The sequence below is a fragment of the Mytilus edulis genome, chromosome 12 (genome assembly GCF_963676685.1).
Source record: "Mytilus edulis chromosome 12, xbMytEdul2.2, whole genome shotgun sequence".
NCBI lineage: Eukaryota > Metazoa > Mollusca > Bivalvia > Mytilida > Mytilidae > Mytilus > Mytilus edulis.
Window position 1 is genome coordinate 14,048,295 of NC_092355.1, and position 22,600 is coordinate 14,070,894.

The 22,600-nt window shown below is 32.3% G+C and overlaps 2 protein-coding genes across 2 annotated transcripts; one reads left to right on the top strand and one right to left on the bottom strand.

Annotated features, from left to right (window-relative positions):
• Positions 1–1,672: 1,672 nt before the first annotated feature.
• Positions 1,673–15,479, bottom strand: LOC139497195 (U11/U12 small nuclear ribonucleoprotein 25 kDa protein-like). Its single transcript, XM_071285289.1, has 6 exons — positions 15,378–15,479; positions 11,140–11,388; positions 7,157–7,280; positions 5,281–5,386; positions 4,426–4,500; positions 1,673–2,099 (listed from the first exon to the last, which is right to left on the bottom strand). Exons 1-6 carry the CDS (start codon positions 15,426–15,428, stop codon positions 2,027–2,029), a joined length of 678 nt encoding a protein of 225 aa, XP_071141390.1. The 5' UTR covers positions 15,429–15,479; the 3' UTR covers positions 1,673–2,026.
• A 75-nt stretch (positions 15,480–15,554) lies between these two features.
• LOC139497196 (DNA-directed RNA polymerase III subunit RPC10-like) lies at positions 15,555–22,331 on the top strand. The gene is made up of 3 exons (XM_071285290.1): positions 15,555–15,731; positions 19,567–19,654; positions 21,927–22,331. The coding sequence occupies exons 1-3, from the start codon at positions 15,570–15,572 to the stop codon at positions 22,052–22,054; spliced, it is 378 nt and encodes a 125-aa protein (XP_071141391.1). The 5' UTR covers positions 15,555–15,569; the 3' UTR covers positions 22,055–22,331.
• Positions 22,332–22,600: the final 269 nt, after the last annotated feature.

The following is a 22,600-nucleotide window of genomic DNA, read 5'->3' on the forward strand; positions in this document are numbered from 1 at the left end:
AGGTTGCACTTTGTAAATACAGCTGTTTCTCAAAACACGCCTCTTTTGGTGAGTAATTGAATATTCATAGAAAATTCATTTTGTTTACACACTGGTTCCCAGTTGTGCTCTCTGTGTTCCATATCGCAGAGACAGAACTTGGGAATGTTACCAGTAAATAAACACGTGCATATTGTTTACATTGAAATCTGTGGTAACCTTTCATTCGAGGTAGGGGTAGTTAAGAAAATTAGTGTAAGTTTAAACTCTGAGAAGTTCAGGGCATATAAACGTTGAAAATATGCCGCACAGCCCTATATTTTGACCTTTGAAAAAAATTGTGGTGCATATGAACTTTCAATTCTAGGATAAGATTTTTTTCAAAACTTCATAGTAAAAGTGGTACAGTTTTAGCCATAAAAGGAGTTCCTATGGGAAATTGCATTGTCAATATTTACAGAAATGCAACCTACAGATGCCAAATTATAACACCCTAGTTTTTGGCGGGATTGTTATTGCACAGTCTTTAGTTTTCTATGTAGTGTTTTGTAAAACAAACACAACAGATATCAAAGGGATATTCAAAACATAAGTCATAAACAAACTGACAACTCCATGGCATAAAAACGAAAAACCATCAAAAGACAAACGGCTATATGCAAAACACAACTGGTGGTGAGTTGCATATTGGGCAATCATAAACATCTTCTTATTTTACATAGAAAACAAGAGACTGAGCAACAGACACCCTACCAAGGTACGGAGGTGATCTCTTGTTTGCTCCTGGAGGATAAGCATATCCTCCTCCAAATATGACACCTATTGTGCTACTCATGTAAATATAAAACTATGGGGTTATTCTCATTTTGTAGGTCAATTTCAAGGTTAAGAAAACATGATTGTGGTTACATTAAATGAAAGATATCTTTCCTTGTCTGTAAAATAGTTGTTCCATGAAGGTCAACCAACTTTGAAGTGCTAACTTAATATTTAACCCAAATGCAAGTGTTGTTAACTTGTCATTGTTTTTTTTTCTTTTTACCTGTAGTAATTTTTGTCTTGTCTTTAAAATGTTCAATCTTATATAAAAACAATTGTTTGGTAGGGTATGTTTTCAGTTTTCTATGCAGTGTTTTGTGGAATTGTTTTGTTTGATCATGTTGATCCTTCATTTTTAGTTTTGAACTGCTTTGTCAGTTTATTTTTGTACAAAATTGAAGGTCGAGAAGGTGATTGATGCTTCGGTATATAGAACAGCACCTCTGACTATTAATGAACTGTATTTTAACCTCTAAAAGATGAAAACTACCTAATGAAATTTTTGTGTTTCCCTTATGCTCTCTTTATCGATTTAAAATGAAAATAATATGTTATAAGTTTCATGATTTCTAAGCACTTTTAAAAACGTTGTACCGCAGTATGAAGTAATGAAATCAAGATACTATTGCAAATTGTCTTTATCAATATATTGTATGCTTTTATAGTCCCTTTTCTACCTTTACATAAAGATTGGTATACTGTATTTTCAAGACTGCACGTTTGTCATAAAATGAACATTTTGAGTGTTTTGATTACTGTCTCATTGCATTTTTTTTGCATAGTATAATGCCACTTCTCCTTTTATTCACAGCACCAATAGTTAGAATGAGAATAAAGAACATCTAAAAGGCCAAAAAAAATGTTCACACAATAATATTGCACACAAGCTTTATAAAGTAAAAATATGTGCATACTTAATAGATGATATATTTGTAACAACATACTGTTAACATTAATCAAATAAAAAGTACAACAATCAAGAATAACACAAATCTTTAGCCTTGTCATCAAATTCTTAGCAATATTTCAAGATCCCATGACAATAAGAATTTCTCTCAAAACATACATGTAAAGAGTAAGTATATTCTTCCATCCTATATTGTTTGCAGAATGTTTTCTTATCATTCCATTGCGTTTTTCATATCACCACCATCTACTCCTGAATAGCACTTTCTTTTTTAGCATTTTACAGTTTGTTCATACATATAAGTAAAAAAACATCAACAGTTCATCTTCTGTGTTTCCCTTTTTCTTTTAGTCTTTTGACAAAGGTAACTTCTTCTTTATTTCTGATACCATATCTGTAATAGAAAATTTCTAATATTACTAAGTTCAGGTAAGGTACACAGCTTTATTGATTTGATTTCATTTTTGGTGTTTTAATGCCACTTATAGGCTATATATAGTTATCAAAGGTACCAGGATTATAATTTAGTAAGCCAGACGCGCGTTTCGTCTACATAAGACTCATCACTGACGCTCATATCAAAATATTTATAAAGCCAAACAAGTACAAAGTTGAAGAGCATTGAGGATCCAAAATTCCAAAAAGTTGTGCCAAATACGGCTAAGGTAATCTATGCCTGGGATAAGAAAATCCTTAGTTTTTCGAAAAAAATCAAAGTTTTGGAAACAGGAAATTTATAAAAATGACCACATTATTGATATTCATGTCAACACCGAAGTCTTGACTACTGGGCTGGTGATATCCTCGGGGACGAAACGTCCACCAGCAGTGGCATCTTTCGTGGCATTCAGTTTTTATTGGTGGAGAAAGCCGGAGTGCCCGGAGAAAACCACTGACCTTTGATAGAAAAACTGACAATCCTAGTCAATTAAGATTTGGAGTCGAGTGCACCCGCACAAGTGGGTTCCAACTCACAACCTCAGTGTTGACTGGCTAGTAATTACAGCAGTTACTACTTAGACCACTGGACCATCAAGGCCCCCACAGCTTAATCAAATTATTCCAATATAGCTGCTTTCTAGTAAAATTAAAGTTGTATGACAGCAATAGTTGTTTATTGACTGCAATATATTGTTCAAGATTGTTTATGAACCTCTTTACTTTTGGATTGTTTGATTACTGTCATAGTGATGAAAACTCCATATTATAAAAACTTGATGAAAAAAAAAAACCATACTGTATAGTCAGCTATAAAAAGCTCAGACATGAAAAATATGGAAAAAATTCAATTGAGAAAATTGACGTCTTATTTATAACAAAACAATCTATGAAAAACAAATATGTCAGACATAAACCAATGACAACCAATGAACTAAAGGCTCCTGACTTGGACAGGCAACATGAAGAATGTGGCTGGGTTTAACATGTTTGTCAAAGCTCAACCCTCTCCTAACCTGGGACAGTGGTGTAACAGTACAAAACAAGAACAAACTATAACAAGAGTGCACACACTGAAATGTCGCCTTCTTTACTAATCATTGATATTATGTTGATTGTCCTAAATATAATGCTTTATTACAGCTGTCACATAAACTTAACATTAACCAAGAAAACTAAACATTGACCAATGAACCATGAAAATGAGGTCATGGACAGATGAACCATGCCAGGCAGACATGTACAGCTAACAATTCTTCCATTCAACAAAAGTACTTAACCTTTTGCTTATAGTTAAAGAAAAACAGACCAAAACACAAATCTTAACACTGAGCAATGAACCATGAAAATGAGATCAAGGTCAAATAAAACAGGTGCGACTGACATATAGATCATAAAATATTTCAATACACCAAATATAGTTGACCTATTGCATAAAGTATTAGAAAATAGACCAAAACTCAAAAACTTAACTTTGACCACTGAACCATGAAAATGAGGTCAAGGTCAGATGACACCTGCCAGCTAGACATGAACACCTTACAATCATTCCATACCCAAATATAGAAGACCTATTGCATACTGTATAAGAAAAACAGACCGAAACACAAAAACTTAACTATAACCACTGAACCATAAAAATGAGGTGAAGGTCATATGACACCTGCCAGTTGGACATGTACACCTTACAGTCCTTCCATACACAGAACATATATACTAGACCTATTGCTTATAGTATCTGAGATATGGACTTGACCACCAAAACTTGACCTTGCAGTGTACACTGATCCATGAAATGAGGTTGAGGTCAAGTGAAAACTGTCTGATGGGGATTAGGACCTTGCAAAGTACGCACATACCAAATATAGTTATCCTTTTACTTATAATAAGAGAGAATTTAACATTACAAAAAATCTTAAACTTTTTTACAAGTAGTCACTGACCCATGAAAATGAGGTCAAGAACATTGGACATGTGACTGACAGAAACTTTGTAACATGAGACATCTATATACAAAGTATGAAGCATCCAGGTCTTCTACCTTCTAAAATATAAAGCTTTTTTAAGGAGTCACTATCTCTGTGTCAAGCTTTCAGCTGAAACAAGTAATCAGATTGATACAAAGCAGAAAAAACTTCATACATAGATACCGGACAAACGTTTCAGGGTATTTATCCATCAAGTATTTATAATCATCTCAATTTTAAAAAATAAAATATCATTACCTTTCGTTATAGTTAATTGACCATCAGAGGTAATCTTTACAAAACAACATTACTTACTCTTTAAGTAATTTTTTGTCATCTGTTAGTTTCTCTCCATCAAAGTATAGCCAAAACCGCTTCCATATATATCTCCTAAAATAATAAATTTCAATACTCAGTCACAAAATAGTTTTAAAAACCAAATGAATGATTATTTATTACTTTCCTGTTATAATGTTCAGTGAAAACCTGAATAGTAATCTAGAGTGGCATATTTCTGCTCCAACTCTTCAGATACCATGTACATGTATATAATTGTCTGACATGTAAACTTAAATATCTAACATGTGAACTTAAATATCTGACATGTCAACTTAATATATATATATTTTTTTTAAATAATTCAACTATGTATGGAAAACAGGGAAAAGCTAGCATAGCATATATATATGAACATCAAAATATATTCTATATGTGCCTGTCCCATGACTGGAGTTTGTGAATCAATGGTTGTTAATTGTTGCTGTGCAACATATTTGTTTTTCATGCATTATTATATACATAATTTAGGCCTTTAGTTTTCATGTTTGAATGATTTTACATTATCATATTAGGTCCTTTTATAGATGATTATGCGGTATGGGCTTTGTTCATTGTTGAAGGCGGTATGATGACCTTTAGTAAAGTTAATAGTTCCTGTGTCATTTGGTCTCTTGTGGAGAGTTGTCTTATTGGTAATCATATCACATCTTCTTTTTTTCAAATATATATAGAAATCTTAAGAGTAATAGTCAAGTGTTCTTGTTTGCACATGGCTAGACACAATACCGGGTATATAGAAATCTTAAGCATTATAAACAGTTTGTTTTGTTTGCACATTCTAAACCTACTCCTAATTTAAATTTTATATTGTAAACTCATAATTAACTGTACCAGCTCAAATGTAATTTTCCATTGGCTCGTTCTTGTTTTAGGTTGACATATCGCTTGATGGCATGCTTCAAATCTAACACAGTTGCATTCTGGGTAACAACAATCGCTGAAATAGAAAATTCAAATTATTGTAAGCACTGAAGAGTGAAAAATGCTTTCATCGTGCTTTGTAAACTTAAAACATAACATTGCATACATTATTAAGCAAACAACCTATTTATGTAAAACATGTATCTCACTCTTTCTACATTTTTTATTTTAAACTGACAAGGATAGTATTTCAAGTACACATAATTTTATTAACGGAATAATCTAAATTTTTGGTAAAAATAAATTGCCTGATATTGTCAAAGTTGTCTAATTTTTTTATCCATCATGCTTTTAATCCATCATTTTTTATCCATCATATTTTATATAGATGAGAAAAAAATCTTTTTTAAGGAATGACTGTAATATTTTTTCTGTCTATGAAGAAATAACATAAAAAATGTGGTGCACACTGAATAACGCGTGTAGCGGGTTATTTAACAGTGTGCACCACATTTTTTATGTTATTTCGAAAAGACAGAAAAAATATTATAGTCATTTCTTATAATTTAATTCTAAATTCCATTTTAAACCGTAGAAACCTTGAAAAAACGTTGATGACGTCATGGTCACATGACTAAATTATGTCTATGGTCTGATAACATGATTCTTTATGAAATAACGTCAGCCAATCAGAAGACCTGTTACATCCAAAATTAAATTATAGGAATGTAATATCAGGACTATATATTTAGTGGTTTTGACAAATTCGGGAGACAAGTCCGTAAGAAATGTTTATTTTGGGGAACTATTTAAATGTTTGGTACAAAAATTAATTAAAATTCATCAAGTACTAAAAATAATAATAATTAAAGAACCTTAGTGAGCACGCTCACATACCCCACGTCCCCACATTGTCATTGGAGAAATTAAATAAGTTTAAGAAAAAAAAATTGTATAAGAAAAAATATTGAATAATAATTTCCTGTCAATATGCACATCAACATAGTATGTCCTTATTATCTACAAAATTTCATGAAATTCTGTTGAATGTGTGGTTTCAGAGGAGTTGAGATGACAAACTGTTGCAGAAGTATATTGAAGCAAATAAGTTCAAAGGGGGGTAACTCCTAGAAAATAAAATTGAATCGTAATTTCCTGTTGATATGCACATCTACATAGTATGTCCTTATTATCTACAAATGTTCATGAAATTCTGTTGTGTGGTTTCAGAGGAGTTGAGATGACAAACTGTTGAAGTAGTACCTTAAAGCAAATAAGTTCAAAGAGATGTAACTCCTAGAAAAAAAATTGAATCGTAATTTCCTGTCGATATGCACATCTACATAGTATGTCCTTATTATCTTAAAAGGTTTCATGAAATTCTGTTGTGTAGTTTCAGAGGAGTTGCGATGACAAACTGTTGCAGTAGTACATTAAGCAAATAAGTTCAAGGGGGCGTAACTCTTGTAAAAAAAATTGAATCGCAATTTCCTGTCGATATGCACAACTACATAGTATGTTCTTTTCATCTGAAAAGGTTTCGTGAAATTCTGTTGTGTGGTTTGAGAGGATTTGCGATGACAAGAAACAGGACTGACGGACTGACGGACTGACGGACGGACGGACTGACGGACGGACGGACGAACGGGTCAAAAACATTATACCCTCCGCAACTTCGTTGCGTGGGGTATAATAACCACTAGATAAAGCATAGATTTGTTATACACAAAATTTCAACCATGTTTTTGTTATAGGGAAAATAATCTATGTATGATGAATTTAGGAATAAGCTTTCAAAATTAATTTGCAACAAAACTGCTGGTTACTGTAATATTTATCAACTCACGTAAAACTTCATCATCAGCTCTTCTGACATTGACGATCATTGCTTGTCCATATTCTAAGGCAATGTAGGAATTAATTTCTTCTAACGTCACCTGTGGTGGCAGGTCGTACAACAGTGGATCTGCCTGAATACCAACAAAGTTTATATATATACATATTTGTATAAAGTGGGTCTCATTTGGGTCTAAGCGTGACGCGGGATTGCCGATTTTTTGTAAGCGGGACACGTGAAAGTCAAATTATTGTGTCGTGAAAACGGGAAATGAAGTCTAGCGGGACCCGGGAAATGACAAAAAAAATGAGAATTGCTAACGTACATATTGTTAGCGGGATACAGGAATCTGACAAAACAGTAAGCGGGATCCGGGATCGGAACCCCTCAATGAGACCCCCTATAAAATGCAATAATGTTTTTGTTTCTGTTTTTTTAGGGGGGAGGGGTTGTAAGGTGGGAGATATTGGAACTACACTAATGACTAAACAATTATTTCATTTTCATATAATTCATTTAAACAATGAACTTTAAATACTGCTGTTTAATCTAATATTTAATGCAAGGCTACATGGTTACTTCATTTAAGTTTTTAAACTGTTAAAAGTTTAAACAGCAGAGAATAATGTTTTGCAGAAATAATTGTCTTTTAACAGTCAGTCAGGGGTACTAATTGTACAAGTTATTTTTATTTACTTGAAGTAAATGGAGAATATACACATTTAAGTAATTAATTAATGTTTGAATAATCTTCCCTTAATTTTCTCAAAAATTTACTTGTATAAGTAAATTTTTCTCACAATCCCACAAAAGTCCTCAAGTTTTGAGATGTAAATTCATGCCTTTAATGATTTTTCCCAGGTTTGCTTTCTTTTTTTTTATTAGAGTTCAACGTTTCATCTCATTAATTCAATAAAGAAACTGATTGGGCAAAGATCTTAAGTATTTCCGCAAGGCCTTTAAAAATTGCTCACTGGGGGCTTGTAAATGAGCAGTGTTCTGAAGATAACAGACAAATGGGATTTTCATTGTCCATGAAATTACACTTAAATGATTAGTAAAGACATCTGCAAAGGGCAGATAATTTAAAATTCTATTAGAGCAAAGAAATCATAAGAATTCAATAAAAGAAGATAGGATGACTTTTTTACTTCTATAAATAAAAAAATCTGAATGTCTAAGGGACATAACTCAGCCAATTTTTTTTTTACATACAAGTAAATAAAATTCACTTGTAAAAGTATCCTACTAATTTACTTATATAAGTATTTTAATATTAATTCTTAAAGTAATTAAAAATAACTTGTACAAGTAGTACCCCTGACTGACAGTGTTTAATGAATGAACCTAGACTCCATGATATAGTCAAAATGGTTGAAAGTGGCCTAAAACAACAAAAACCGAAAAATCAATCAATCCCATTGTTTCTGTACAAGTCCACAAAAAGTTAAAGCTGTGAATCTGTAAAATTATATTTTGACCTCTTTAAAAAACAAAGTTAAAAGTTACATAGAATCTGCTCACCCTTTGTATTGTTATTCCTCTAGGATATGAGGGCAATAAGAAGCAACACTAGTTTTATAAGCACACAAGTATAATTGTAAACAGTCACATCATCTTAGTGTACACGTCATCAGCATCAGTGCTTATCTATGGGGCGCATCATAAACATATATATATATCGTTACACCCTTCATGTGCAGCTGAGATCATTCCTAGTTTTTAGTGTGGTTCGTGTTCAATCTTTAGTTTTTTATGTTGTGTTTTATTTTGTGTACTGTTGTTTGTCTTTTCTTCGCCTTTCCTTTTTTCGCCATGGCATTGACAGTTTGAGTATCCCTTTGGTATGTCGCCATGGCATTGACAGTTTGAGTATCCCTTTGGTATGTCGCCATGGCATTGACAGTTTGAGTATCCCTTTGGTATGTCGCCATGGCATTGACAGTTTGAGTATCCCTTTGGTATGTCGCCATGGCATTGACAGTTTGAGTATCCCTTTGGTATCTTTTGTCTCTCTTATTTTACAGTAAAAGATATTTTTTTGTACAATCAATGAAGACTTTATCGACTATACTGTACACTAACCTACATTTGTAAATGTATATGTAACACTCCCAAACGTGTCCTTCCCCCCAAACGTGTCCGATTCTCCCAAACGTGTCTTTTCTCCCTAAATGTGTCCGAAATGTACAATATTTCCCAAACGTGTCCGATTTCATAACCCCCAAACGTGTCCGATAATTGTTATTCGCCAAAACGTGTCCAATATTTAACGCCAAAACGTTACACGTCTTTTAGCGCTTTTACATGTATCTCTTTTAAAAATAAAATCGCTGATAACGTTTACGGCAATTCTATGATAGGAGACACACGTGATGAAGATGTCATTTATCAGATTAAGTTAGTTCGATGTAGGTTTTTAATGATTATAATAATTGCAAAATTAATCTGTTATTATTAAGTAACTTTGACTGCAGTTGTTTATTGTCCAGTTGCAAGTATTTCATATTCGTTTAGAGCGAACATACACATAGTTCTGGAGTTGAATTAATCGTTAACTTTGTTAATTATTTTGTACTTATAAACTCCGATGATGCCTTTTATATTTATCCAAATTGCATGGCGGGCCCGGGGTTTTAACAGTATTTTTTTTTTTAACTTTTATCAATAGTTTGTGGGTTTTTCAAAAGCCCATCAAATTATAAACTTGTTATCCGGGTTTTTAATAAATTTTAGGTTTCCACCATCACTAAAGACACACGATAAGAAACATAACGTTCAGTGCCAAATATTTCATGCATAAGTTTTATAGATTCTTTTTTTTATGAATATTACTGTTATGTGATCAACGCCGGTTTTAAATGCAAATTTATTTTGTAGTGTATAAATAAACTTTAAAATGTTGATTACGTATTGTCCAGTTGCAAGTACTTTATTCATATTTAGAGCGCACAATAGTTTTGCAAGTTTTAATGTTTTTACAGTTGTACTGTACACATTAACTTTAAACTAAACTTTAAACTGATGATCGTGTCTTGTCCAGTTGCAAGTATGTCATGCATATTTAGAGAGAACATACAAGTTTTAATGTTTTTGCAGTTCTATTTAGAGAGAACATAGGCTACCTGTTGTTTTTTTTTGTTTTTTTTCCATTTTAACATACATGTTTTAATGTTTTTACTGTTCTTTTGTTAAGATAAACTCTAGACTGCTGGTTGCATATTGTCCAGTTGCAAGTATTTCATGCAGATTAGAGAAAACATACAAGTTTTAATGTTTTTTTCAGTTCTACTGAATAAATTAACTTTAGACTGTTGATTGCGAATTGTCCAGTTGTCAGTATTTCATGCATAATTAGAGAGAACATTAAAGTTTTAACGCGCAGAGAAAGAGACACTTTGACCCGTTAACTGTACTGTTTAACTCAACATGTTTGCTTACAATTTACAAACAAAATAGCCGAAATGACGCCCCCACTTTAAGCCAGTTTAGTTCTTCCGTTTTGAAAAAGTACTAACGTGCTTATGTATATTTTTAATGAAATGGTAACATTAGTATACGTTAATGAAATAGCAATAACCAAATAACGCTTGATATGGACACATTTTGGGGATTGGACACGTTTGGGGGTTAATTGAGAAATGGACACGTTTGGGCGTTTATACAAATGACACGCTTTGGCGCAGTTTCAACTAGACATGTTTGGGGGAATCGGACACGTTTGGGGGGAAGGACACGTTTCTGAGTGTTACATATATACAGTGTAATCTGCTTTATCTGATACTTGAGTATTCCAACATCCTGCTTTAACATGTTTAACCAACATATTTTTATGGTCTCAAAACATGCCTATCATTACAGAAATAATCTGAGTATTCAGACACCCTGCTTAATCAGATATTTTTTTCTGATCCCCCAGTGAGTCAGATAACACAGGTTACACTGTATATGTACCTTTTGGCTCTTTAAGTGTCCCCCAGGTTCCTACTTACAGTTATTATATCCGACAATGTACTCTGGACCTTGATCATAACTTCCTGATGACTAAGAACCAAATCCTCATTACAGTTCTCTTCTTCATCTTCTTCACCTTCTTTACATTCAACCTTATCTGTGATCTGATCAACAGGTCGGCTGTCAAGGTCATCACTATGGGTACTGTCTTTGTTTACATTTTGTGTGTGTACATTCGTGTCAGAAGATTTTGGTGTACTTTGATCAGCACTCAGGGATTTGACAACCTACAATTAAACAAGTATTTTGTGAGTATTGCATTGATTATTTGAGTGAATTTTCTAAGTCACAAGGACTATTTATGAAACTCTGCACAAAATCATCAGTCTGAAACAAAATTATAGATTTGTAACTTTTCATGATAAAACAATGCTTTCTTTATGATCTTTGTCCAAATAGTTATGACGTCTTTAACAGTCAAGGGTCTAACTTAAATAAGTTATCAGAGAAAAATAACATGCATGTGTTATTACAGACACTTTCATGAGTTGTCTACTCTTTTTTCCTTAATCTGTAATAACATATATGTTTGTTATCGGTTAAATATATCATAAATGTTTTATCTTTATGGGCACTAGGGAATTCTTAAAACTTTGCGCAGTAGTTTAATATATTACCTTGATAACTAATTTTCTAATTCTATTAATACCATTTTGATCAACCACGGTAAATCAATGAGACAAGGCCTTTAAGGGCAAACTACATGTAAGCTGTAATAACAAGGCTTAAGTTATTACAAGCATGTAAATAACTGTATGAGAGTAAATGAGACACTTGAAATCTTGCGCAGTGCCTCATTACAAGCTCTGATCATCATTTCTTACCATGAATTGAAAGTAATTGTTATGCATGTCAGGGCAAAGCATTCAAAGAGATATATATATAGAGAATCTGTAATAACACCCTTTTGTTATTGCAGGCATATATTTTCTGTTATAAAATAGGTGTACTATGCATGATTTGTAAACTATGAGCTGTTATATCTTTGCAAAGATTAGTATACATAAAGTAAATTATACTATCAATAGAATTGGAAAAAAATTTAACAAAATAAAGGTTGTATATTTTCCCTTTGAAACATGTAACATACATACATGTATGTTATCACAGTTTTTTGATATTTTAGCCCACAATAACAACATGCATGTTATTTTTCTCTAATAACTTATTTAAGTTAGACCCTTGACTGTTTTTTAAAACATGTTTAAAAGCTATTTTATTTTTGGGATTTGACGCCTTACCAAAACACAGTAAGGTGTCAAAGCAACAACAAAAATAGTCTTTAAAGACATCATGATTATTTGAACTATAAATGCTTTCTTTTTCTAAACTTTTTATATTGCCCTTGTATCATGTGCATATCATCATGATCATTTTCATATGTCTTGTACTGTACAATGTATGTGTGTATGTATTTTAAAAGCTCTATAGAGCTTTTTTTTTCTTTGTTTCTTTGTAACTTATATACGTGTAATACTGAATATAAATAAAGCTGTTGTAGGTCGTACATGTACTTAGAATGAGGCATTCAAATGAGTTAATTGGTACGACAGTGTTCTCCCCAGGACATGATACATTTGTACTAATAAGAAGTTGTCTGAGTTTGTAGTACAAGTCTGTGTTTATATAATTAGTGGTAAGAGTTAAAATTGACATTGGTAAGAGTTTGCAATGGTGCAGGCAGCATAGCTACAATCAGACAACCTCAAATTCCAACAGTCCAGTAGTCTGACAGTCCAATAGTTCGACAATCTGACAGTCCGTAAATCCAACAGTCTAATGGTCCGACACACATATAATATACTATTCAATTCCTGTTCAACATGTTGATGTTGTTAACGAGAAATCTGTTGACATACATGTACATGTGCATGTGCCTGCATGTAAAATATAATGTGGTTGAAAGTGATACATGTATGTCACATGTATTAGATGTGTGGCAATATTGGAATCTTCTCATATCTGAAGGGCGTTCGCCCCGAAACGACTACATCGGATTGGATTACATACACATGCATGACATGAAGAAGTAAATAAAAAAATTTGTATCTGTAATTTCTTTTGTTCTTTAAAGATCAATAACTTTTAATGAAATAGGAAAAGTGTCATTACATGTATCTCAAATTTTCCACATGCAGTAACACTTTCAGATGATGTTTCATAGTTCATGGAATGTAATCTCAATAAATTGCGTCACATCTTTTTTTCTGTCATCAAAATAATACTTTATCACGGGTTCGACGACTTACAGAAAAGAGTGACGATTTACAGAAAAGAACCGAAAAGGACCGAAAAGGACCAAAAAGAACCGAAAAGGACCAAAAAGAACCGAAAAGGATATCGATTTTTTTTTGTAATCGAAGGTAATAAAGCGACCCCTAGATAATCCAGAGTTTATTGTGGCTTTGTTTGTAACGCAATTTGTTCTGTCCTACTTGAATTGTTTAACGAAATATCTTCAAAATAAAGATTGTGATATGGTTCTTGCATATGACGATGCAGCTAATAAATACATTAAAGACCTTAAGACAGTTGAAGTTTATTCCCCAGATCTGCCAGATGTAAATACATGGGAACAAGAAGTGACAAAGTGACGATTATCGTGATTAAATCACGTGCAACAAATGTATATTTGACATTTAACATCCGAGAGGAAATGGTGATGCTGACATGTATATTTTTTATATTACCATACCCAATGCCACCGGGCAATATGCTGACATCTTAAATATAAACAAACGAAATATATTTTTTTTAAATGTAAGGAAAAACTTTTGTAGTACGATAATATTTGCTTTTCAATTTTTTTTTACTGCGTATTATTAAAAACATGTAGTATGCTAATTCAGTAAAACGTTTAAACCTGCTGCATTTATATTTGCACCTGTCCTAATTTAGGAACCTGATGTTTAGTGCATGGTTGTCGTTTGTTGATGTGGTTTGTGTTTCTTGTTTCTCGTTTTCATTTTTATTTTGACCTATAATTGTTTACTTGTACAAATTATGACTTTGATTGTGAGTTGTCACACCTTCTTATATCTATAAAAACAAATATTTAAATAATAAGATTAAAATCCTTGATGAAAAATAAATGATAATTAAATACATATATTAAAAAAATATTACTAAAAAAAAACAAGTTATATTGTTTCTCTTTTGTAAATTCACATACCCCTATAAATGCACAATCTAAATTTTGAATTATGCATTCCATTTTATTATTACGAAGAATTGTTAACAATATAAAAAAAAATCCGTGTATATATACATGGTTTTAACTTTATTTAATAAATATATATGCATCCTCTTTTCGGTCCTTTTCGGTTCTTTTTGGTCCTTTTCGGTTCTTTTCTGTAAATCGTCGCTCTTTTCTGTAAATCGTTGGACCGCTTTATCACTGCTCTTGTATTGCAATATTATAAATCGCTGTACTATCTATTCTTTTTCTGGTTTAATTGCAAAAACCTGAACTTTTTGCTGATAAATGATAACACTTATATGTAAATTATAATTATAGACTTTCTCGTTCTTCATATACATGTAGATTATACCGTTGGTTTTCCTGTTTGAATAGTTTTACACTAGTAATTTTTTTGGGCCCTTTATAGCTTGCTGTTGGGTGTGAGCCAAGACTTCGTATTGAAGACCATACCTTGACCTATAATGGTTTACTTTTATAAATTGTGACTTGGATGGAAAGTTGTCTCATTGGCACTCATAACACATCTTCCTATATCTACATGTACTTAGCCTTCCAAGTCATAGAATCGCGTAAAAAAGAACGGAATGAAGATGGGCAATGACGTGAAGACAGTACTTATTCATACACAGCAGACAAAGCAGATACATTTGATCATGAGATAGTGGATATAAGACTGATGGCTGCAGTGCTGAAGGTTACAGGTTCAATTCTGACTCTGGGTGCGAGACATTTCATTCATCAGAAGGATGAATTTCATTATCCCTCTCCCATCTCTTTGGATTATAGGACTGTCTGATTATAGGTATTACTCCATGGTACAAGTTTTCTATAAATTGCTGAAATTAATTGATACTTTAATTACTTGAACATACATACATACACTTGGAGCTATTACCCGTTAAGGGGTGTTCCTTATAATAGGAAGCTTATACGAAGAAAAGAAAGAAAGCTGCTACACTATACAGTAAAGCCAAGCAATTGTTCTCAAATTGCATATTAAAGGTAGACATTTACCTTAACAAAGCACCTATCAAGTAAATCAGACTGGTCCATGGGCGCAGCCATTTTGTAAAGTCATGTGATATGATTGCTAATTTTTGTGTTTATTTCAAACATTCTAATCATACGCAGCAAATAATAAATAAAAAGAATAATGGTAACTTCTAAGAAAATTAAATTAAATTTGATTATAGTGCTCCGAACAAAATGAAAGTAGAAATGAGGTCATTTCCGGTTTCACTTTGTTCTTTCACAACTATGTTGCTGTTTTGTCCAACGTGTGCGAATATTCTGGTGGTTGAGGAAGGCCAGAACTGCTACAGATTCGCATGTAACACATGCCCTTATATACAAAATATCAACAGAAAGGTAACCATATAAAGTTATAAGAAATATATCTCGGCTGATTCATGATATAAATTTTTAGTAAAGTTAAAAAATCTTGGATATGTATAAAAATATACTGTAGAACAAAAAATTTGTCTGTCTATGATTTTCTCTTTGTCAAAAATAAGGTATTGGTCGAGGACATAACTGTCATCTGAAAATTGTCATGACATCGTGTGAGGTATGTAGCATATAGTCGTCATTTGATTGGGGTCTTATGAGGGGGGGGGGGGGGGGGGGGGGGGGGTGTTCTGATCCTGGATTGCGCTTATTGTTTAGAGAGAATAACGTATCCAGTGATGGATCCAGAAATTTACATAAGTGGGGGCCCACTGACTGACCTAAAAGGGGGCCCACTACAGTCACGCACCAATGATTTCCTATATAAGCAACCAAATTTGTTCCCAAAAAGGGGGAGCCTGCCCCCCCCCCCCCTAAATCCGCCTCTGGTATCTCCCTTCTTGTTGCAATAATAGCGCATGTAATGTCCCATGCTCCTCCAGACTTTGTTTCCTGTTTCACCCTTATTTATTTGACTTTCACTTGCCACCTTAAAAAAAAAAAATTGGCTACATACGTGTCACTTTTTCACCTTTTTTTTTTTTAAATCGGCCTATCCCACATCACAATTAGACCCAAATACAACCCACTATGATTTCTTGAAAAAAAAAATCTTTTTTTTTGCGATTGCTTTTTTGGTGGTGTCATTTAAACCAATTTAGAGTTATGCCCCTTTACAAAAGGAAAAATTGATGAATTTTTGGTTTCTTGTCTCTTATTTAAGTTTGTCTCAACAAAATGTTATAAAACTTATATACAAATGCCTTTTTACCAAAAACTCAAATCAAGTATAAATTTGGGTAGCTTAAGTGTCATTAGCACTCATACCACATCTTCCTATATCTATAGGATGGAGAGTTGTGTCATTGGCACTCATAATTTATTACTTCTTTTGTTCTTCAGTTATGTCCCTTAAATTATAACTGCAGTGTATCCCAAACTGTGTCTGACTGACAAAATGTCAGACAAAAATTCTTATGGCATGTATGGTCAGACATAAAATGTTACATTTTTTAGTTGAATATATCATTGTATATAGAGGAAAAGTGTCACATTTCTTTTTTGATCAGATCAACCCTTATGGCTTAAACAGTTTTGATATATAAGCGGGGGTTTCTTGGGCATATTTAATAAATGGTTATTCAAGATCGAGAACTTTTGCGTATGGATTGCATTTACCCTTTTTTCATATAAGACTACATTTGCAGTCTGTTTTTTTATGGTGTGCTAATACACTAAGACATATATGTCTATTCAGTACCGCAATTTTGTTGCCGCTGCCTTTGGACTATCATATATTGCAATCGTATTGAAAAAAACAAAATGCAGCATTTTACAGGTATCATCGGTGTCCTATGGACACATTCCCCATTTATTTTCATTTGATATTCATTGATATCATTAGATTGAGTTAAATACAAACATGACAAATACAAATACAAATACAAATACAAATAATTTTATTTTGCAATGAGCGCCCCAAAGGAGCAGAAATTTATATTCCAATACAAGCACAAATTATACAAAACACAAAATTCTATAAGGAATGGTACAATATAAGTTATTAATATTGATATAAAATAGCAAATGGAAGGGAACATAAAAACAGATGCATGTACATGTAACAATGAAATATATATATTACATTGTATTGACAAGTAAAGTCATGAACAAATGAAAGTGATTCAATCTAAGTATTCAACAATTTGAACTTTTCATTCTTAAATAAGTTGCATATTAATGTATATATATAATGATCTTCAGAGGACATTTAATAATAAACCATATAAATTTTTCATCACATTTTAGTTGATCAAATTTTTTTAATTTTAAGCTTATTTAGTTTACATTAATTGTAAATTAATGGGAAGTTCTTATTATATCTAGTTTAGGACATACAAGGAGAAAATGAGCATGATTTACATAATCATTGATTTAATTTAATTCCAGAATGTCTACCTTTTCAATTTCCAGATCATGAGCACTTATTCAAAATTTGGTTAAAATTTTCTTTTTCTGTAGTCCCCCCAACAATGCCCAAGATAAATAATTTTCAAAACTAAAGTTAGATTTAAACTTTCTGTATGTCAATGTATGTCCTTAATTTATTTCCATGATTTAGGTTAGGATAATCTTTAAATACTTGATCGTGCCAAATGTTTTTGTATTTTTCTTTTAGCATGTTTAATAACTGAAAGATTAATTTTCTATTAGGTTTTGTCTTATTTATTGCTCTACTAGCAGTGACCAATCAATAAGTGCTATTAGGTTGCACTCCTCTTGATAATAAAATTGGAAGATGTGATATAAAATTTGCTCATGAAACATCTATTTACATGTGGGCCATAGGTTACTGTACAGTCCTTCAACAATGAGTAACACCAATTCCTTTAAAACCTACTGATAGTAGGCTCTAAAATGCCATGATGATGACATGATGTAAAACAATTTAAATAAGAAAACTGATTTATGATAATAGAGTAACAAACAACAACCATCGAATTACAGGCTCTTTGTTTTGGACAGACACTTACAGACATGACATATTACTACATTTTTGTACTAGTTTAACAGTGTAACCTGATACCTGTCTAATCTGACACCTTAGTATTCCAACATCCTGCTTTTAGTGCTTTAACAGACACATGTCCCAAGCCAGAAACCTCTGGCCTTTCAGTGAGTCTCGTTTGTTTCTTTTTTAATTTTATTTCATTTATCTGTTTTACGGTTTTGTATGACGTTTATTTTCACTGAACTAGTACACATTTTTTTAGGGCCAGTTGAGGCCCACCCCCAGATGCCGGATTTTTACTCTACGTTGAAGACCAATTGGTGGCCTTCGGCAGTTATCTGGTCCTTGCAATGGTCAGGCTGATATATGATTGACATAGTCCTCATTTCCATTCTCAATTCTACAAGACAAAAGAATCAAACATCCCGATTCGACAATTCTGAATCCAATTTTGGAACAAGAGACGATGGAAACACAAATGTAAAATTGCCAAATCATTAAAGTCATATGAACATGATGAAATGAGTGACTGGTGAAAAATAATGTTTATCCAATTCTTGAACCATTGAAAATATATCACAAACTTTAAGTCTTCTGTGCACAATTTTATCATTTTTAAGGCAAATATATTGTATAATAGTCAATTTTTTTCTCTCTGTCTGTTATGATTTAACAAATATGGCAGCTCATCAAATGCAGTGTTTTTAGTCCCAAGTTTACCAAATGTCATCTTATAGTAAACAATCAACAAAAAAGCATGGATATTGAGCACGTGTTTAACATGTACAATCAGATAATAGTTTATTTCAGTGACTGATCCATGCGTATTGCGATCACCAGATTTTTATGAGAAGGTTCACGCTAAGGTCACTTTGCATATGGAAAATGTGTTGGCGAAATGCTTCCTGGAAGCAAGAAATTAAAAAAAAAAATACTTCTAAATGTGGACAAATTAAAGAATTTTCTTCAGAAAAAAGTATGTGTACATAAGTTTAATAATGAAAACTATCCATTTTGTTATAAAAAAACATATGCATCTTTTTTTTTAATTTGAGGTTTCATATGACTTTAATGGTCTCAAAATATGCATATCCTTGCAGAAAAAACCTGAATATTCTGACACCCTGCTTAATCCATTATTTTTTCCTGGCCCCCCAGAGTGTTGGTTTACACAGGTTGCACTGTATTTAAACTTTTTGACAGTCTGCATTAAATTTTACAATGTTTTACCTCTATACATTTTAGATAGGTAATAGAAAATATCCCAAATTAAAAGAAGTGGATGATGTATTAGGTGGATCATCAGCCTGGGAGAATGTGGATTCTACAGACGGTGAGTTCTATACTGTTGATCCATGTGATTGAATTAGGGAGCAACCATTTGATTTTATGGGGGAAAAAGGGGGGGTGGACTAGGATAAAATTTGAAAAAAAGGCAGGATAGGAGTTTTCAGTTAAATAAAGGCAGGATGATCGATAAGCAAATTACAAAAAAAACACAGGATAACCATTATCATGATGATGACCATGAATGTAAAAAAAAAGTTGGGATACAATAAGAAAAAAAGCAAGAACGAATATAGTGAAAAATATAAAGGCAGCACAGAGATTATATAACCACTTAAAAAAATGCAGGACAAAATTTTTCAACCTAGTTTATAAAATTTTAAAGCAAATTGCTACTGACTATGTGTCACAATATGTTTTTTTATATTTATATGAAATTTGACGAATGTGACTTTTGACTTTATTCTTGTAATCTACAAAACACTTTCTTAGCAGTATTTTTGGGCATTGTTGCTGATGATAAACAAAATATATGGATAAAAAAGTATTTATATTATAAACCAGGGGCGTAGCTACCTAAGGCTCGACTAGGCAAGTGCCTATACATAAATTTGCCGATTATACCCCTTTTGGAAAAAAAAAAAATAAACATTTTAATTCTAACCCGTATTATTGCCAAATTAGGAAAATTGACTCCAAAAATAGCAGACAAAATTTACAACTTGTACCATTCGGATTTAGGTGAAAAAACAATTTGAAGATGAGATAGCATGATAGAAAGCCCGTTGCCGTATTGAAGACAACAGAACAGATAGACTTTTTGGTGTCCTTAACGTAACAAACGCCGATCTGTACCCTTCAGTGTATAGGATTATTTGGATTTTATTGACAATGCCTGTTTCATCGGCAACTAGTGAAAGATCCTTCACCGCGATGAGACGCGTCAAATCCTACCTGAGATCGACAATGGGAGACGAGCGACTTTCAAATCTATCTCTTCTTCATATCCACCGACACCTCAATGTTGATGTTGATGCGAGTATAACTGATTTTATCGGCAGAAAAAAAAACGTTGACTTGACTTTGAGTAAATATATCATTGTCTTTTTGTATGAAACTGTATCTGAAAGTTATTCATAAAAGTTCAGAAATATAACATTTGTTTAACCAATTTTTGCCCAAATTTGAGTTAAAATATTCGTTCAAAAAAGTTGAAAATCTTTTCCTTTGACCCTCTGTGGGCATGGTGGGCCTTAATCTAAAACTGATCTGATCTACCATGGGCATATGGTAAATATTTTTTCAGATTTTTGTTTGTACTACGTTAATTCAGGTGTTAATGTTATTATTCATTATTCATAATTCTTCGAACTTTTCTTCATGAATATTATCATGATAAAAACCAGTAAATATGATATTTTTGTACACAAAATTATGCAACTAAAATGCTGAAAACCGTTTTCCGTAGGTGGCGAAGACCTCCTGAACCCACTACCATGGCTCTGCCCTGGACCTGCAGGGGGCCTTGAACGGCCCAACAAATTATTCATAAATTGCTGTCAAAGAAGCTACCCATTTGATACTTAGCTGCCGAACCGTAGCTCTTAGGTCCTTATGATTTTTTTTGTGGACCGATTAACATGATCAATCCATCTAATAACTTTCTATTAGATAGTTTACTAAAACTGCAAAAAAGGGCAGCAAGAATAATTTTAGACGAACATGATTACACCAAACCTTCAAGAGAATTATTTCACGAATGTAACATTGTGCCAATCACACAAAGAATACTTTATCACAAATCATTACTAATGTATAAGGCAAAACATGGCTTAGCTCCAGAATATATGTCCAGTCTTATTGTATCAGCTTCTGCAAACCAAAAATATAATACGAGATTTTCATCCTCAGATAATTTTATTATTCCAAAACCAAATACAGAGTTGTATAAGTCTAGTTTCTCGTACAATGGACCAAAAGTGTGGAATGCTCTTCCTAATTCAATAAAAAAATCAAATACAGTATCCGAATTTAAACATAAATACAAATCTATGTACTTTTAACATTACCATCATATTTTTACTGTAATGCCATATCATAATTGTTTATTGTATTTTAAATTGTACATAATCTTTATTTAATTTATTATTATTGATGCATTGTTTATTTGTAATGTAATTATTATTGTATTAAGAGAGCCTTATTGAAAATTGGTGTAATCCAAATGAGTTACTCTCTCTAAATAAAGATATTATTATTATTATTATTATTATTATCTATACAATATTAAACATGTTAAACTCAAATTTTATTTTCAGTAACATGTCCAAAATGTGAAAACAAGAGAGCCTTTTTCATGCAGATACAGACAAGATCAGCTGATGAACCAATGACTACATTCTATAAGTGTTGTAGTATGGCCTGTTCACATCAATGGAGAGACTGAACTTCTGTTTATTTTTGAAGATCAAATTCAGGATGTTTGAAAAATTGACAACTTAACAAAATGGCCCATTTACATGTAGCTGTAGATGCACATGTGAAAGCACAGTATTTTCAAAGTGACATATATAAAATGAGACATCTGACTTGATGAATATGTATAACGAGATGTTATAGATTCTGACTGTTAATTCTATTGTATATGTTATGTTGTGATGAGATGATTGTTTTTTTAATAAAGACAATCTCCATGAACATTTATTAAAATTATACTGACTATTTATCAAGTTAGTCAATTCATTGCTGATTATCTGAATTGTAATTAAACTACTACATGTACTGTAAATTCAAAAACTATTGCATGCATTTATTATTGCGATTTTGTCATTTTAGACAAAAATGATATTTTCACTTTTGCGATATTGAGAAAAATCCTGTTTAATTCTTACAAAAAAAATTCAAAATGCGAGTTTGAATTATTACAATTATAACCCTGTCACATTTTTCACAATAATAAAAACATCATAATAATTTCTGAATTTACAGTACT

Coding starts and splice junctions, on each gene's coding strand:
- LOC139497196 (XM_071285290.1), top strand. CDS start 15,570: ATGAAAGTAGAAATGAGGTCATTTCCGGTTTCACTTTGTTCTTTCACA. Junction 15,732..19,566: donor TACAAAATATCAACAGAAAG/GTAACCATATAA, acceptor TATACATTTTAG/ATAGGTAATAGAAAATATCC. Junction 19,655..21,926: donor GAATGTGGATTCTACAGACG/GTGAGTTCTATA, acceptor TTTTATTTTCAG/TAACATGTCCAAAATGTGAA.
- LOC139497195 (XM_071285289.1), bottom strand. CDS start 15,428: ATGGCTGCGCCCATGGACCAGTCTGATTTACTTGATAGGTGCTTTGTT. Junction 11,389..15,377: donor TTGATAGGTGCTTTGTTAAG/GTAAATGTCTAC, acceptor GTTTAATTGTAG/GTTGTCAAATCCCTGAGTGC. Junction 2,100..4,425: donor GACAAAAAATTACTTAAAGA/GTAAGTAATGTT, acceptor TTTCTATTACAG/ATATGGTATCAGAAATAAAG.